At 50.6% G+C, this 19,168-nt stretch overlaps 1 protein-coding gene across 4 annotated transcripts in view; it reads right to left on the bottom strand.

Annotated features, from left to right (window-relative positions):
• The window catches only part of LOC119112671 (medium-chain acyl-CoA ligase ACSF2, mitochondrial), a 32,264-nt gene extending 13,494 nt beyond the window's left edge, over positions 1 to 18,770 (bottom strand). The window contains exons 1-6 of one of the 4 annotated variants that reach the window (XM_037236913.1): positions 18,732 to 18,770; positions 17,298 to 17,423; positions 4,031 to 4,208; positions 3,464 to 3,592; positions 2,850 to 3,079; positions 329 to 446 (exon numbers count right to left, since the gene is read on the bottom strand). In XM_037236913.1, the coding sequence (XP_037092808.1) occupies positions 329 to 446; positions 2,850 to 3,079; positions 3,464 to 3,592; positions 4,031 to 4,208; positions 17,298 to 17,395 (753 nt within the window). In that variant the 5' untranslated portion in view covers positions 17,396 to 17,423; positions 18,732 to 18,770. Of the gene's footprint in view, positions 1 to 328; positions 447 to 2,849; positions 3,080 to 3,463; positions 3,593 to 4,030; positions 4,209 to 17,297; positions 17,424 to 18,495; positions 18,637 to 18,731 lie in introns of those variants that run through there. The other 3 variants (XM_037236914.1, XM_037236912.1, XM_037236915.1) reach the window with 3 other exon arrangements.
• Positions 18,771 to 19,168: the final 398 nt, after the last annotated feature.

Consider the following 19,168-nt stretch of genomic DNA (forward strand, 5'->3'; position numbering starts at 1 on the left):
GCGCCGCGAACGCCACCTATTTTTCAGTGCCCACCCAGCACGCCGCCCGCCGCCAGCAGCCGCCGCCAGGCACCGAACAGCCCTTCCCTACGTCACCCCATTCCAAAGCCAGCCGCGTCGGCAGGTGAACGCGTGCCCGGCCCGCAGCACCCAGCACGCCGGGTGGCGTGCTGGGACCAGCGGGCGCCGCTGGGACGTAGGGCGCCGCTGGGGTCGGCGGGCGTCCCGGAGCCGACACCGTACCGACCGCAGGTCCAGGCGGAGCCTGTGGTGCTCGCGAACGGCCAAGCGGCCGGAGGTGCCGCGCCGCTGGCCCAGCCGCACTCACCGAGGTGAACTGGATGCTGCACGGGTCGTCGCAGTCGACCTGCGCTTGGCGCCGCTCCAGCTCGCCAGAAAGCGACTCCTTGCCGGCGTCCAGCAGGTCGTCGAAGCGGAGTACGCCGCTACCAGTGCAGGGGCGCGCGGCGTGAGGGACGCCCGACAGCGGCAGGGCAGGCCGGCGGACGGCCGCTGCGCAGGGAGCTAACAGGCCAACGAGACACAGACAGGCCGCGCCACGAGCAAGCCAGAGGCGGCGCGTCACAGGCGACAGAGAGAGAGAGAGAGAGAAGAGAGAGAAGAGAGAGAGAGAGAGAGAGAGAGAGAGAGAGAGAGAGAGAGAGAGAGAGAGAGAGAGAGAGAGAGAGAGAGAGAGAGAGAGAGAGAGAGAGAGAGAGAGAGAGAGAGAGAGAGAGAGAGAGAGAGAGAGAGAGAGAGAGAGAGAGAGAGAGAGAGAGAGGAGAGAGAGAGAGAGAGAGAGAGAGAGAGAGAGAGAGAGAGAGAGAGAGAGAGAGAGAGAGAGAGAGAGAGAGAGAGAGAGAGAGAAGAGAGGAGAGAGAGAGAGAGAGAGAGAGAGAGAGAGAGAGAGAGGAGAGAGAGAGAGAGAGAGAGAGAGAGAGAGAGAGAGAGAGAGAGGAGAGAGAGAGAGAGAGAGAGAGAGAGAGAGAGAGAGAGAGAGAGAGAGAAGAGAGAGAGAGAGAGAGAGAGAGAGGAGAGAGAGAGAGAGAGAGAGAAGAGAGAGAGAGAGAGAGAGAGAGAGAGAGAGAGAGAGAGAGAGAGAGAGAGAGAGAGAGAGAGAGAGAGAGAGAGAGAGAGAGGAGAGAGAGAGAGAGAGAGAGAGAGAGAGAGAGAGAGAGAGAGAGAGAGAGAGAGAGAGAAGAGAGAGAGAGAGAGAGAGAGAGAGAGAGAGAGAGGGAGAGAGAGAGAGGAGAGAGAGAGAGAGAGAGAGAGGAGAGAGAGAGAGAGAGAGAGAGAGAGAGAGAGAGAGGAGAGGAGAGAGAGAGAGAGAGAGAGAGAGAGAGAGAGAGAGAGAGAGAGAGAGAGAGAGAGAGAGAGAGAGAGAGAGAGAGAGAGAGAGAGAGAGAGAGAGGAGAGAGAGAGAGAGAGAGAGAGAGAGAGAGAGAGAGAGAGAGAGAGAGAGAGAGAGAGAGAGAGAGAGAGAGAGAGGAGAGAGATGAGAGAAGAGGGAGAAGAGAGAGAGAGAGAGAGAGAGAGAGAGAGAGAGAGAGAGAGAGAGAGAGAGAGAGAGAGCACATGGCGTGCATTAGCTGGGCAGGCGCAGGGGTCTCGTGGCATAAGAATAAAACAGACAAGCATTCGAGGAAAAAGCGACCGTTTCCTGGTTATGCTTCAGACCGATATGGCACACGGCGCGGAGCCATTGAGGCGGCTCACACAAGCATTCAGAAAGACAGACATCCACCGTCAGGCAGACTTCCACCAGGCCATGAGGCGGCTCACGCAAGCATTCAGGGAAATAGGCGTCCACCGTCAGGCAGACTTCCACCAGGCTACGTCTAGCTGCTCGCGGTAATATGCAAATGGGTCCGGGTCCTCGCTGGGCCAGACTTACCGTGACGAGCTGGACGCACAAGAGCACGTCCACAGAAAATGACGCTGCCAGCCACACCTCGCCGCCTACCACTAGACTCCGGCGGCGAGCATCTGGGTAGGGCCTTCCACACGCAGCACGGCGCGGCACCACCCATTCAGACTCCGGGAGGTCCGTGCCTCCGTGCCGCCGCGTGAACGACGTGTGGGACGGCTGCATCCGTCTCCGTATGTACAGACGCGCGCTACACAGAGAACTGCTGCTGTTGCTACTGTGCGGAGACGTGCCAGCTGGTGCGGTCGCGACCGCTTGTCAGCAGGACGCGGGGCGTGATAATGCGTGGCGATCCACGGTCCGTCCTTTGATCGGCATTGCGGCCTACCTGCACCCCTCGCGACATGTTTGATGACCCATTACGCATTAAACAGCAATAAACCTGTTCGGGGAAATGTTGTACCTCAGTATGCCGATCAGATGATCCGGGTTCGTAGAATGGTGCTAGCATATTGCCCTTTCAATGCTATACTTCGCCATGTGCTGCATGATATTGAAAAGGAAACGTCGATTGGAACTGCGGCTGCATTGCTGGAGCCCAGTTGTTTTGCAGGTTCACAGCCCTGCACCAAATGTTTACCTTGGAATCAAGCAGCCCGCCCTACTCCCCGCGATATGTCCACGTCATCGGCGCTTGTTTGTTTAGGATGCGATGTAGGCCCCAACCGTTCATCTTTTCGAATTCACGAAACGCGCCCGGGGCACACAACTACTCACCGCCTCCTCTCATGAATGATCATCCCAAGGTGGTAACCTCTTTAAGTGGGCTACCATTCACCGTCTCCTCTCCTAGGTGATCATCACAATATCTCGCCACAGTGGTAACCTCTTTCAGTGAGCTACCATTCACCACCTCCTGCCCTGGGTGATCATCACAATACCCCGCTCCACTGGCAACCTCTCTGAGTGGACCACCACTCACCGCTTTCTCTCCTGGGTGATCATCACAATGTCTCGCAGCTGCGGTAACCTCTCTGAGCGGATCTGCAGTGGCACGTTGGGCTCTCCGTTCGCCAGCTCGGGCAACAGCTCCGACAGCATGGCGTAGTAGTCGGACGTCTTGAAGCCGTCGGCCGCCACCAGCGTGCGTATGCCCACCTTCTTGAGACAGTACTCCAGCTCGTTGGTCTGGTACGCCTGGTTGACGTTCACCTGGCGCACAGCCGGCACGACCGTGACGGAGACGGCTACGGTGCGGGCGGACCACCCGCGTCGCGCGCCTGCTGCCACTGGGGACCGGCCGCGACACGCCACGGCGACATACGGGCGTTCGAGCACCGACATCCAACTGAGCCAGCTGACCAGTGAATGCTAATATCGGGGGAACACTCCAATCAGTCCGTATTTGACACGAACATGCGTGAGCCAGAGCCACTGAAGACGGTCTGGGGAAGCCTACACTCCCAGCGGAAGACAAACACGACGCCCGTAGCGCCCCCGTCCAGCTGCGGAACACCAGCTGCTGTAGCGGACGGCCGACGCGTCCAGGCAGACCGCTGGCCGGCGGGCGGGGCCCTCGTCTGGCCGCGAACTGACCAGGGCGAGGCCGGCCTTGGCGGCGGCGTACTGCGTCAGCTGCCACTCGTACAGGTTGGTGGCCCAGATGCCGAGCCGGTCACCCCTCTCCAGGCCCAGCGAGAGGAAGCTGTTCGCCAGCCGGTCCGCCTGAACGGAGCGGATCACGTGACGTCACGGACTGCGTCGGGTTGGGTCAAACAGTGACACTGATCCGATCCCACTTGGTTAACCCCGCGGACCAACCACCTTTGTTTTAAGGGAACGCGGCGCACGTCCTCGCACGCCCTTTTCCTGGAGCGCCAGCACCCGCAGCGGTCATACTAGCGCTCAGCAACCACAGCGCAACCGGGATTCGAATCCGGACCCCCACGTGGAGGCTGAGAGCGTTAACCACTCGGTCATTACTCCCCCAGGGCAGACCGAGTCACGCAGGGTCAGGTAGAATAGGTCACTGACCCGTCGAGCGTGGTTGCTAATTTAAATAAACCTTCATCAAACCTTCATCTGGGAAACCCAGCGGCCCATCCACCCACGCCAACAGCCGCTGACGGTCATCCATCTGGACATGCTGTCGAGCACGCGCACCTCTTGTTTGACCTGAAGCCATGTTTTTCGGATATCCTGGTGCACAAACACGAGCGCCTCGGTGCTGCTGTAGTCGTAGGCCGCGCGGTCGATGACTTGGCCGAGCGTGGCCGAAGTCAGCGGGGTGGCGCCTGGACAGTGGATGTAGCTGTGGCGAAGGTGCGTCTTGGGAGCCGACCTGCGGTCATAGGAGCTGGTTAGGGTCGGCCCGTCACCCCGTCGTGCGTCTTGGGAGCCGATCTGGGGTCATAGGAGCTGGTTAGGGTCGGCCCGCCACCCCGCCGTGCGTCTTGGGAGCCGACCTGGGGTCATAGGAGCTGGTTAGGGTTGGCCCGTCACCCCGCCGTGCGTCTTGGGAGCCGACCTGCGGTCATAGGAGCTGGTTAGGGTCGGCCCGTCACCCCAGACATACAGCCCGCAACGGCGGAGCAGCACAGCGGCACGGCGTGTGAAGATGGGCCTGACTTCATGGAGCGGTAAAGTGAGGGTGGCTCGGCATTTTCAATGATAGTGATACTATCACATAAACATGACAGTAAAGCGTCTTCAGTGCGACAGGAGACGCTGGTAAACAGACGAGATGCAAAAAATATATTTGATAAAAATGGGAGGTTTCGATCAGCTATCACTTTCCACGGTAAAACATTAAAATACCGATACTGAAATCCGACTGAAATGTCCAGTTTTAATGCAATCCCGTACATATAACAGTAATGACATAACATATTAGTTTGGATCAGCTATCATTATCCACGGTAAAATTGCTTCTGACATCTGACCGCAATGCCCAGTTTTTAACACAATGGTTTGCACATCGCGCCTATACAAACCGGGGCTTGTACACTGACCGAGACCGGGACATTGTGCGTTTACCGGGACTGGTGATATTTCAAACGTCGTTCATCATCAGGCATTTAAAAGGTGTCCCGCTCGCTTCTCTGCGCCAAGAGGCGACGCTACTGGCGTTGGCGGCCCCGCCGCCAACGACGCAATGTTGGCTCGCGCCCCAAAAACGTCAAGCGGATCACAGCATTTGTAAGCTGTTTAACGCTTATGAATCTCTGGGACACATTCTCCGCGCAACATTGTTCAGCGCGCTCGGGGTAACGGACAGATACTATTCAAAGTGGTTCATCCTTGTTTCGCTGCGAGAAGAGCTGGCGCCGTTGACGGCGGCACAGCACTGCCTTCCGCCACTGTGCATTGGTTCGCACCTCAATGGTGCGCAGTGTGTCCTGATCCCTTTTTTTGTCTTACGATGCTCGCGGATATTGACAGCGGCCTCCATATGAGGATGTTCACCCTTTCTCGTGCTCTGCGGCATGTTCTCAAGGACTTGGAGCTTGAACGACTTGCTTTTCCCGAACGTACGAAAATGATTCCCACAGGTAAATGCTACAGCGTGCCCTGCCTTCCTACGCGCTGTGACCGGCCGGTATCGGTCGGCCGTGACTTTCAGCCGCAGCGTCACGAAGGCTGAGCCCGTCATGTGTACGCATTTTACCACAGTCCGTGCACCCGTCTGTCCTGTGCGTCTGGGTAAAAAATACAGACACACAGACAGACGTACGCTCTTAACTTAACATCATGTGTCGCCTACTAATGGTTGGGGAAGCGTTCCGGACACGTGGTCAAGGATCAACTGTCAGCAGCAGATTGCGATGACCTCCGAACATAAACCCACAGGTCGTTGCAGTTTTACCCTGGAACGAGAATGCGATTTGCCGCCCTTCTCGACACACGTTATTTATTACTTTGTTGACATCGTAGCGTCTCCGTTTAGTTGGCAAATTTGCATAATCCGGCAGTTTGGAATCTCAGCCCTGAAGTAAAACCCGGCTAAGTTACGGCCTGTAATCTAAACGTGAGCGTCTGTCATTAAGATGAAACTCCAACAGGAACAGGAAGCAGCAATTCAACAAACAGTGTTTCCTATGGCCTTTTTTCCGTGCAGGACTATAACGTGATCGAGGCCTGTTATTCACAACACCACAATTTTTCATGACTCAAAGACCGGGAGCTACAGGCCTTTCTTATTTACATAACTTAGGTGGTTGAATTTTTATGCGATGCATGAGCGCTTGGACAGGGACTTTTTCAACCTGAAGCAACTCGCAATTGTCTTTCTTGTTCTGTACTGCTTTGATGCAATTTATTGCCTGTGTTAACTCGGCTCCCAGTCAGTATCAGCCACGCCATATGACATCGCACCCGATCACCACCCGAAGTCACGTCCGGTCACCTGACAGGAGCTGAGCCGAAGTAGCGTCTTAAGCGCACGTGCGATAAGTAACCCAGTTTGATGGTGACATTTCTAAACTAAATACTGCGACACAACGCATGGACCGAAAATGCAGAAATATTAGAATCGAATGGGGTGACCTGACTTTATTCTCTGACATTCAACATTGCTCGCATGATTCTAAAACGTCACACGCATCGTTTCGTTTCGTACCAATGGCAACGCTCTTCGACCCAAATTACGACTTCTAGATGTCTCTGAAGTCGTTAGAGAATCCGGCGATTGCGAACAAGCATCGGTAACATAACACTACATTGTGTTAGTAAGTAGTAGCATCAATACTACCCTGAAGCGCAGTGTTTTGCGTGATCTGTGACGTCATAAATCATGTGATAGTCATAAACTTAACAATTTATGGGTGAGATTGACCAGAGCCAGTGATTTCCGGCTGAACTGTTCCCATCCGACTATTAAATCCTGAGACACCAGGGGCTTACATTTAGTCCCCCCCCCCCCCCCCCTCTTCCTCCTGTGGTCGTGCGCGGCAAGATATCTCAGGCGGTGGCGGGTTTAACTTGATTTCATCCGACTGAGGCGAAAGCTCTGTCCCCTCTCTGGTTTACATCATTGTACAAATAAATCGTTTTCCGTACGGCGCCGAAAGTCCGTACCTTTCCTTGCCTACTGAATGTAACACACCCCGGCAAAATCGACGTGCCTGCACTGCCCAAGGGTGGCCATAGGCGTCATTTGTGAGACACATGTCAAGACAACGGGCGGTCTTTTCGCAGGCATACATTGACGCATTATTCACTACTGATAATAGTCATAGTCGCGAGAAGATTGCGGTGGTTGTAAATCCGGATATGGCGCATTAGTATTCGTGTGATATAAATATAACGGCAATCCGCGACACAAACTTTTCTTGTTTTAAAGCTTTTTGCATGAATGTCAGAGCCAGCATACCAATCACATTATTCACCTATGAGTACTTGCTATGGTTTATTGTTTTCCCTTAACACCTATTTTATTCACACAGTACTAAATCCACACACCAAACATAGTGGTAGCATGAAATATCCGGTGCATACATCATCCGTCATTATGAAAAGATCATAGCCAGCATCACTTCCATCCGGTACGACCTGCAGCATACCACACCGTTTGCACTAAAAGGAAATGTGTCACATTTGAAAATATTGAAGGAAGCGTCAGATATGATGGAATAAGCTCTACATTTGTTCATGTCCACATGGGTTCCACATTTGTATGGAGGACACTCCCTTTATTGAAGATAATTTGGTGCGGTTCACAGTTGTGCCCTGCTTAAATCAACCCTCTAGTTTCTGAGCTACACCCCCGCGAAGATCAAGGTCACCCCGGCATCCATGACGTAACAACGTCATTCAAAACCTCACATTCCAGTGGTCACGCGGCAATAAGGCCAAGAAGGATATAAAAGTCAAGTTGCTGAAACCTGGCGTTCCGGAGCACCACCTTCAGATGACGGCCGTCAACTGACCCCCCGTCGATGACGTCCTATGTGCAATGACGCCATCAAACCATGACGCATTGAGGAGATGTTTACTAAATGGAGAAAATGTGTCGTCTAGGTCAGTCTTTTCCACTTAAAGCACACAAATAGTTACGGCTCAGGTTATTTAATCATAGCTGTTGCTTGCTTGCACATCTTCAGTACTGGAATTTTCCCATTGATTCCCGGGTTGGAAGACAAACGTTCTTGCCAGCATGCATGGGGGCTATGCAAGCCAATGAAATTACATCATAAGGCATATGAATAATCGCTTTCTCCTCTTCTGAAACGTAGCAAACACAGACCAAGAAAAGAATGTTGCTTGCGACCATTCATATTTTCACTAGACCATTCATATTTTCACCAGACCACTCCTATTTTCACCAGACCATTTTCATCTGGCAACCCAAGTCATTTTCTTCCAAAAGCGATCTGTTTACCGTTAATACTCGTGATCTAGTCGCCAATTTGTAAGCAATTACTTGCGCAGCCTTTAATTTCTTCGTAGTTAAGATTCACAACGTAATGCGGGTTTACAAGTGACGATATGCTGTTTGTTAGTAAAAATCATCCAATTAATTGTGTAGCAGCGGGCGACATTTTCAAATAATGCGTATCACAGTGCATTTAAATCATGCGATACGTAAGTGCTAAAGAACTCCTCCCATAATATATTTATCACACGACACTGATATCTGAAATGGACAAAAATGACTGTCAAACTACTGCGCAGACATTGAAATGAATCAGTAACATTACAAATGTAAATTTGCCAAGACGGTATGCATCTGAAGAGTAGCCTACATTGCAATAATTGCAATGTTGTGGACTTATACACTGGTAAAGCATTTCACACATATTTTCCCAACTAAAGCCACAATGTGTACAATCTTCCCATCTAGCTGAGGGGCTACGTGTTTGGGTACTTATCGCAGCTCTGCAAAAATGTAAGATGTGCAACCCGTTAATCTGGACTGATTTCTCAGAACAAAGATCGAAACAACTTATAATTTTTCCGCCTGAGTTATTTTCCGGTACGACCCGTCTGCTCACTTGAGTTTCCGTGTCTGGTGTTTTGTTCCTCATAACGCTTCGCATGACAGCAAATTGATTCTGGCTAGAGAATATGCATGATTAACCTAAGTTATATCCATTATATATGTACCATTGAACAACAAATCGTTACCAATTTTGATTCCTTCCTGATATCAGCCTTGTGTATGTTAACGTGCATATTTCTCTTCCAGCGAATCAATTCTTTTGGTAGGTGCATAGCTTGATGTAAAGGTTAAGTCGTCTTGCCTGAAATTCAGCAATTACATCTCATCATAATTTTGGAATCCTAAACACTTAAAGGGGCGGGGACACATTTGAGTGGGGTTTTGAACGGAGCCATTTTAATGACTTTCCTGCAGTTTACAGCCACGTCCTCTCAATACTTCAAATACTCTTGTTTCTGAGCTTGATGTACGCGAATATGTGCAGGCTATTTCGAAACGCCTATAAGTCAACCCGGACAAAATACAAACAACAAATACAAAATACATAAATACAACCCGGACCTCCAAACAAGACACGTGCCATCAAGGAAAAAAGAGACAAAAACATCACGAGCGAGGGTCAAAATGTACGCACATAACGATCGTACATCACTGTCACGCACCTAAATCAAGAAGCCACAAGTGAAGCACGGTGTGCGCTCGGGCGGCAACTCCGATGCGGCATCTCTGGCAGTGACTTTGATGTCATAGCAACATTCCAAAACGTTATAAAACGATGACGTTTTCAGGATCATCGTTACTTAGTAAAGATACTGTGTATTACAGCAGTATTTTGCACCTTAAAACATTCCAATAGTACATGTGAGCTTTTTCACCATATCTGATCCTTGCCTCAATATCCTCAAATGTGGAAGACTCATTAGTCAGTAATTTCGTCAGTGCCCACGCTGGTTCTAAGCAGGTCGTTTCAACACGTATTCCATGATCGTGCCTGCATCATTTTACACATGATTGATCCCCAGTTGCAGTATAGGCGCTTTATCCATGCCGTATTTAATTATTAGCAGAACGTCTGTACTTCTAACACTTTAAGCCCACCATGCTGTATATCATGGGTTCTTCGCAACTTTTGGGGCACTGCTTCGCCTAGAACTGCATCATTTTGTTCTGAATGGCTTTAAGGCTTTGAAATTCACACAAGTGCACATACATACATGCTGAAACAGCCATTTGACCCTGTGTTATCAATGACCGCTGGCTCCACACAATATTCATATTACCTATTTTGGGAAATGGGCTTTGTATTAGCAAAGTCACAGCACACCCGGCCTGGGTCGTGTGCCCAGTATTTTCACTATTTACAGTATTTTCACTATTTACAGTATTTATACAGTGTTTTCCAACTCCTTCGAGTATTGGCCTTCATTCCTTGAACGGACTCCTTACTGTCCTGAGCAACTAACCACATCACCCGACTCTTGTCCACGTTTTTTTAAAGAAATTTCTAGTGCATATCCAATCATTGTTAACCCGACGGAACTGGAAGTGGGACAGCCCTCTCCAATTTCTTCGAGTACTGGCGTCCAGGCCGGCGCCAAGTCAGTGACTGGCCAGCTCAAAGAACAGCATGTACGCTTCGCAGCTGTTGGCGGTGTGCATAAGGACGGACCGGACTCGGGAGTCGTACTCGTGCCAGACTCCCAAAACAGCATGCACGCTTCGCAGCTGTTGGCGGTGTGCACACGGATGGACTGGACTCGGGAGTCGTACTCGTGCCAGACTCCCAAAATAGGGGTGTTTATGGCGAGCCGTGTGGTGGCCCGGGTGCGCCATGCCAGAATGTTGTGTCACGCTGTGCAGCTCATAAATCCAGCCTCCTAGTGCGGCAGAGCATGGCGACAGGCCCAGACCACTGGCGGAGAAGCCGACAGCGGTATTAGGCTTGTGTCCGTCCTGATCCAGCTACAACAAGCACCGTTTCAGGTGCACTTCAAGGATGTATGGGAGCCTCTGAATCTAGAAGTTTATTGGGACACTTTTGACGCCTCTGGCACAGGGAGCACGCCGGCTTTCTTTCTCTGCCAAGCACCTTTTCCTTCGTAAAAGCTCCCAGAAGTCCTGCAAGCGCACCTCGCCCGTCATGCATAGGATCAGCAGGCTCAGGTCCCAGCCAGGGTCAAACGCCATGGATGCGTGGTCACACACCATGCACCGCAGCGTGGACCCGAGCTGTCCGACAAATAGGTCAACGAACTTCGGGTTCTTCAGGAACAGGAAACGTTTCCAGGCATCCAGTGGTTTCTGGCCAGCAATGAGATGTGGGTAGGTTAGGGCTTGGGTTGGTTGTCGACACGGTTCACGTCTTCGTGCAAGCCCTCCAGCAAGTAGCTGAGGAACTCCCGTGCGTCCCATTGCTGAGAACCCGTGAATCGGGCCGCAGACCGCTGGAATGGTACCCTCAATGAGGAGGTGTTCAGCGCCCGGTCAGCCTCACCTGAGCTGTTTCGTAGGCCTCGCAGTAGCGGGGCAGATGCGCTCACGAGAGCACCCTTCATGGCGGAGCTGGTCGGATTGATGTCTCTCGAGCACTCGTCTCATAGGAAGTCGTCATGCAGGGCGCGGGTGTTGCTTAGACATTGCAGCACCGCATCCATGAAACACGTATTGCCGGTGTTCTGGAATTCCCTAAGGCCGAGAGGCCGTGCCGCCGACCGCGCCCTATCGTAGACTTCGCTCGACAGAATGAACCCCGGGCAGCTGGACGGGGAGGCGGCCGGCCTGGGCAGGCGACGGGTGGAGCTTCTCCCGGTTTCACTGTTCAGTACGCGCCTGCTCGGCTTGCTTCTCTTTTTGCTCTTTCCGGGTATTCCTCAGCGACACAGTCGAATTGTCCAGCTCGGCCTGCAGCTCCGAAGAGCAAGACTCCTGGCTTTACCGGGCTGTCATACCGATCTGGGAGGATGTGACAGGCCGTCAAAGGGTATGTAGGGGGCTCACACTCAGGCGCCGATGCGTTAGACGTTCAATCAACCGGACTTTGGGCTTTTTGGGTTTGGCTTTGGGCGCGGGCCAGCGATGTGCATTGGCAGGCGCGTTGGGGGAGCTAGCTGTGACAAGCACGCAGGCGGCATTGCCACGGATGACGGCAATTGATCGGCGCTGCCAGAGCCGGCCAGCACCACCTTGGTCTCCAGACAATTTGACAGCCGCGACCCCAACTCTGATGAAAGCCTTGGTGGACGGACCGCAGGCGCCCCAGTCTCAAATGCGACGGGTTCGAACTGAAATCTGTCTGCGATATCTGCGTATTTGCGCCTTTTCTAGACTAAGCATCTCGTGCAACGGCTCCAGTGGCTATCGCGGCAGATATTACGTGGGACTTGGCATACGTGTTCACGTAGGTAGCGCCGCAAACAAGGCTTTTCCCCCGAGAGCACGAGTAAATTGTCAGACCGTCAGGCCATTTGCCATCGCCGCGGGCCAAGTAGGTCGGTTACAGCATTGCGGGTATGCCCGCAGACGGCAGGCACGCCTGACGGCATCGTTCAGCGCTGTGTCAGGGATGTCTTCCGGTGCTGAGACGGCATGTCAAAGCATGCACGATAGCCTTTACTGTAACCCTTACTGCACCTTAAAACTTTGCATGCACGGTAACCCTCACTGCCTGCAGGAGCACCGCATCCGTATCGGTGTGGGCTACACATATCCGCTCCAACCCTCACCGGTACTGAGATGCACAGCGTCCTGTTCTCAATCAGTGTACCGAGATTGGCGGATGGCACGGCGTACAGCCAGGCACCGCTCTAAGAAGTACCGGTGCTCAGCAGTCGGGCTCTGGCAAACTGGTGAGTCTCCGAAAGCAGAGAGTCGTGATAGCGCTCTGCGAGGCCGGAGTCCCATGCCCGCTGCTGGCGCCTACCGTCACTTTATGGCGCTTCTAAATCGCCGTCCTCGGCTTGCCAAACGGGCTGGGATGGGTTTACTTTTAGACCCAGTCCGGAAGCAGTGATAATGTATAAAAAATTAGTGATCGCCAATACTTTTTTATATATTATTTTTCAGTATAAGTGAATAATGTGACAGTGCAATTATCTTCAATAGACTGCAATGCGTCCGGACATCGCTCCCACCAATCGGCCTCATCGTCTAACAAATACCACGATTTGTCCTGACATGGCTTCCACCAATCACGTCGCATCACTCTAGTCGAAACAAAGAACTCGATTCCGACTCCCGCTCACGAACTATCAATGCGGAATCAATTCAACTTTGACTTACGTAAATGCGCTGCATTCGGAGCGGATTCCGCCTTCACCTACAGCCAGCTGACAGCCGACGCTCGGCTGGAACAAATCTTCGTGTCGTCACATCTACAATACACAGACATTTACCAGGTCTTGCCATGACTTTGGATTGAGATAGATGGATATGCAACACCCATACGGCACGCGAAGTCACGACGAATCGACGTTAGTTTCGGTGCTTTGATCTGTGCACCTTAATATGACAATTGCTAGACTATTGCACACCATGAATCGGTGAAAATACCCATGTATTGTACAGGCGGACTCAGGAAACACAGAGGCAGACCCAAGGGAACACCCGATGAATCGACTCCGACCTGGGCAATTTCAAACAAATTGCGTGTAGATAGCAAAGCGGCTATGACGGTCTAGCGGGCTTTAGATACTGACGGATTGGTTACAAGAGCTTGCAGTGACGGTGTCAGGCACACATTTATTGAGGTAAGAGCGGAAGCTGTGGTGACGCGTAGCTCAAAGTAGTCGTAAACACGTTTTTCTCAACAACTTTGTACATGCGCTATCCAGCAATAACCTGGGATACTGCCGGAGGCTCATACGAGTATAACAATAGTATGGCTATATAAATGCATATAAAGGCAACGGATGAAATGCGACGCTCCATTCAATATCCAGTGTTTCTCTACTCCCGTTTGCAAGATACTACATACGCCACTGGTCCAAAAATGGTTTAAAAAATACTTACTTTGGGCTTGCCATAGCCACAACGTTCGAATGCAGGGGATGCCAATACCTTATTCAGACGGCGCAAAAAGTTGAAAATTGTTCCATTTTTTCCTTAAGAGGTCCTTTCCACGAATTTAATCGGAGAGAAGCTAGCTCAGGCTACAGGCTTTTGTTCCAGACCATGCCCTAATCGGTTCAATATGTTCAGAGACCTCAGAGGGTGAATCGAGCGAGGATTTCAAGCAGCATGAACCGCTTGAAAATGTGATTAAAATATGGCAAGCTCTTGAAAAACAAAACGGGGAGGGGCAGATCACACGACAGCACGCGACCTGAAAGGACAAGCCAAATGAGCAGAATGAGCATATTGGACTAGACGTGGTTCACCGCCCGGCGCCCCTAGCAACCCGATACTCAGAACAACTCAGGCAGTCAAGAAAGGGCACAACGCCCTGGCAACTGACAATTTTTTGGAGTTTACCACGAATTCCGTCCGGCTGCAGTTCGTATGTGCAGGCCACGCCCGTGTCGCGCAGTGAGTGCCGAGTAGCCCCTCGACCGGGCCACTCAAGCTGTGACCGCGGCCCGGCGCCGGGGACAGCGACCCTGACCAGGGCGACCTTGGTGCCACGGACCACGGCCTAATGGGCCCGCCGTTCCACCGACTTGGGACGGGGCACACACCCGCAACATAAACAGACGACTGTTTAAACATTACGCCGCACTCCCGGCCTGTACGGAGGCCAGCCGGCCCCGACACCGGACGACGTCCACGGGCAGCGGGCGGTGACGTCGGAGTGACGTGAAGCGAACACAGCACTAGGAGTTGACAACTGGGTAGTCAGAGCGCGGCCTTAACGAACGCGTCTGGAAAAAAAATCGGAAATGAATACATAGGAGATGGCACGCAGAGGCGCTTCGGTTGAAAGAGTTTTGTACGGCTAGGTGAATAATTTCGTTGCAAATAAAAGACAATGTGGAAATACGTGTTTCAATCTTGCAGTGTCTGACGACCTAGGATACACATTTGTGCACGTACATGACGGCAATGGTGCAATATGCCGCCTCCGTGGCCTAGGGGAAAGGTTCAGGACCCGTAATCCAGCGGCGCTGGGTACGAGTCCAGATCAGGCGCAGTTGTTTGGCCCTACTGAAGTGGAAAGGTCAGCTGGCAACTGGCCAACGAGGTTCAACCCAGGCCCGGGGCGGTCGTGTCGCAGCATTGTGCGGCACGTAAAACCCTCCGCATTCCTGTCTGGCGCAAGGGCGAACGCAAAACTATCCGTTGAACTGGACGCTATGACTTGGGTGGTGCGTTCAGGGTGCATGCAATAAGCTATGCTTAGCAAGTATTATGAACCCAAAGCCATCCATACGAACCATTCAGAATGAATTACAAACCACTCAGAATGAATTTCAAAATCACTTTTCCCAGCCATGACGCGGTCGTTACGAAATAACTTTGGAACGGATGCTCTCATGAAGCAAAGCTTCTCACTGCATGTACCCTGAACCCACCACCTCAGTTGTGCTCTTCCATTTCGCGGGGATAATATGCCCTCTGCCATATTTTAGACGGACAGGTCCTTTTTTGTTGCCGCACCATGTTACAATCCGCCGCCCGACGTCCCGCCAACCCCTTAGAATAGTTGCTAGCTCTGCTGGTTCATGGCCCCATCACCAAATTGTCCCAGGTAAGCAGGCCTCAGGGGTTCTCGGAGACCTCTTCACGTGTCGGTTTTATCTTTAGCCAAGATTCCGATGCTCAACAACATACATTGCGGATGGTCTGCATTGGAAGTTTGGAGCTCGTTCATGAAGGTGGGTGAAACAAGAGCTCACAGCGTGGACCCAGTGGTGCAGGCAGCGGGAAGGGGGGGGGGGGCAAGCCGGCACATGTCCCTCCCCTAGGTCTTCAAGGGCCCTGCGGGCCCCTCGGGATAAGCAAGGGCCTGGTTTGAGGGACGTGGCCGGAGATCGTACTAAGGGGTTTCGGCACGCAAGGCTGGGCGCTCAAATACCAGTTTGGGGCCCTTTGCCCCGACTGCCCCCTCCCCTCAAGTTGATGCCCCAGCCGACCTTCAGTCGCTACTTACGACGCAAGCAATAAAAACAGCATCATCCGTCTTTAAATGGCGAGCCACTCGTAAGGTAACTGTCGATCCGACCACTCGGAAACGTGCATGCTTCAATTCAGACCTCACTGCTGCCCCAGCCGTATACTGCCATCCAAATATACAGCCGTTTAACTGGTCACAGCGCCGGAAAAAATCAAATCCCATTCTAGCCCCGTAAAGATACACTTGCGCACATTAAACTTCGCTTATATCACCTCGACACCACGCAGTGAAAACAGGCCACCACATCATCCTGAACTGGGCCAAGGCAAGGCTTCAGCAGCGATCGGACCACACCGAACTTTTCACTTCTCGAAATCTAAGAGGTGCTTTATTAAAACCTACCGTCATCCGTCAATCCAGGATGAAATGACCAACACATTAATGCAGATGAAGATGCATATGAACCATCTTTTCAAAAGGTCTGTGGTTCTTCATCTACACATATTGGAGACGACAGGCCGTAACCAATCCCTCTCACCAGGCATGCCGCGCGTACAATTTGCACACAGCGCCGCACGTGTCTGTGCCTTCTCTAGTTCCGGATGACATATTGACACAGGACGATGACAAGTTTTTTTAATACTTCAAATTACATGTAATCATCTTGGACCACCTCACATTACATGTTCATCAGCTGCTGTGAGCTCCAAAAATGCTATAATGATATATCCATTCAAATTATTGGAGCTCCCAATCACGCTTATCACCAGTCAGGTACTGCTGTGGGCATTCTGCTTCTGTTCCTTGTGGCCAAGCTGGCATGTACATTTCATGCTTCTACAACCTCAGAGGCATTGTTTGCCAGGAATCTGATAAAATATTGTCTTGGTGCAACCACCAGCAGGCTTCTGGGCAGTCGTTAGAGTAAGCATCGACCAATCAGTTGAAACTGTAAAAGCCTCAATGACAATGACGAAAAAGTCATTTATCTTATATGAAGTTGAACTTTATTTGATCACCATAGGAAACAGGCATGGTGAGTGTGGTTGCTCTGGAAACAGCTGCCCACCCATACACAACACATATTGTGTATTGCGTGAATCTTAAAGCTTTCAACAGTGTGTGCTATTGACTTCACCATACTGACAGTGTCAGGAGTTTCCAATGTCTGGGGAGAAGCTCAATGAAAATGTTTAAGCTAGGCATTTGTTGTAGACTTCTCAAATGATAATGAGAACAACTAGATGAACCTCACACATGCAGCAGCATGTTCACTAAAAGCCATAGAGAGAAACATTGGCAGATCTTGTCAAAAACACTAATGCATGGCAAAATAATTTCAGGCAGCAGGGGGTTACATCAACTGCATCTGAGAGCAACAATTTTGTCAGAGCAAGCATACATCTGAGCTTTGTCTGCTAACTGCATGGCTGACTTGTTACCTGAAAGGTGTGGTGGAAGATGAAGCGTGTCTTGATTGGAGAAGCTGATTTCTGAACAGTTGCCAGCATACCCCAAAGTTTTTCTTTATCACAACCATGTTTTTATGTCTTGGGCAAACAAGATAACTGAAAAATCAGGATTAATTATTAAAATAAAAACATGCAACTGCATGGCATACACCATCCAGCAATAAATAATACTTATGCATGTCAAAAGCCTTACATTAGCAAATATAAAACAGTACATAATGGCGCCGCGACACCGGCGCCATTACTGCGCGCAGTCACATTACTGCGCGGTTAGGTTAGGGTAGGGTAGGGTAGGGTAGGGTAGGGTAGGGTAGGGTAGGGTAGGGTAGGGTAGGGTAGGTTAGGTTAGGGTAGGGTAGGGTAGGGTAGGGTAGGGTAGGGTAGGGTAGGGTGGGGTAGGGTAGGGTAGGTTAGGGTAGGGTAGGGTAGGGTAGGGTAGGGTAGGGTAGGGTAGGGTAGGGTAGGGTAGGGTAGGGTAGGGTAGGGTAGGGTAGGGTAGGGTGTAGGGTAGGTTAGGGTAGGGTAGGTTAGGGTAGGGTAGTTTAGGGCATGACCTGGACTATGCTGGCCTGTGTGTTTCAAAAATGTACCTAAATGCAATAAGAAACTATTTCCATTGCATTATTATTGTTACCTTGGTCCCAAACATTTTTATGGTTCTTGTTAAGCAGAAATATTGTAATTACGCAACAACGCAGAAACGGCATTGGGCGTCGAGGCGGTGTGGTGAGTGTGGTGCGCGGGAGCTCACTATCGTATTTATTAAAATTTGAAGGTAGGAGCATGATTCTGCCTGTCTTGAGATTATTTACAATATGTTCCACCTTAAACATGACAAATGATGTACAATGATTTTCCCTAATGTAGGTAGCAAAGTACACCTACACCAAATAAATAATTTAGATAAATATAGAAATAAATAAAAGTCTAGAGCAGCCTTATTGAAGAGAAGATGTGCACTTCTGCTGCTAAGAGTAATGCAAGTTAACAATGAGGCATGAAAAATATGGTGGGCAGCTTCAAAAGCACTACTGTCCTGTTAGCATTGCTTGCATAAAAACATCATGCTTGACAGGAGAGCATTTCCATAAATTAAATCCACATGACTTTTGGTAGACACCATTCCACTGACAGTTTATGCTGTTGTGCAAAATTAAATGCAACATACAGTTAAAATCGGTTGCAAATTCAGGATCAAAGCCATCTCGCAACATACCTAGTCACCATTCTGCAAACATTTAGGTGCGTCTAGTAACAATCCAAACACGCAAGACATCAAAACCTTGTTTACTAATGTTATCCTATGACGATAACTGAAAATATCTTGGAAACGAACCGAAACCATTACTTTATCCTTGAAACATCTCTGAGCTCATTGGATTAACCCCACGACGGGCGACTTACGAACGCACACAGGGCAAACAAAACTATGCCTGATTTCAAGCCAGGCGCAAAAAAGCCCAGCCGCTTATTTGTATTGCATGCGCAATAATAGCTGCCAAATAGCCAGAAGCGTTCGCATTCCAAATCACATAGCTTGAGCTCATTATCATCACAGACGTATGAAAAGATTTTAAATCAATGCATTGCCCCTAGCTAACTTCAAGTAATGCTAAAGCATACTTTGCATTAGTTTCTAAGAATAGTTTTATTTCTTTCATATATTATGTCGATTCTTTCCATCCATCTGTGTTGCATACATATTTTTGTGCGCACACGGAATTTTAGGTGCTGTATTCGCCATATTAACTGATTCCGGTGGTTATAACTTATGCGAGATATCTTTGGCACCAGGCATGTATAAGATATGTATCTGCGCTGGTATCTTTGGCACTAGATAT

Source organism: Pollicipes pollicipes, unplaced genomic scaffold (assembly GCF_011947565.3).
Source record: "Pollicipes pollicipes isolate AB1234 unplaced genomic scaffold, Ppol_2.1 Scaffold_7261;HRSCAF=8764_pilon_pilon_pilon, whole genome shotgun sequence".
Lineage (NCBI taxonomy): Eukaryota > Metazoa > Arthropoda > Thecostraca > Pollicipedomorpha > Pollicipedidae > Pollicipes > Pollicipes pollicipes.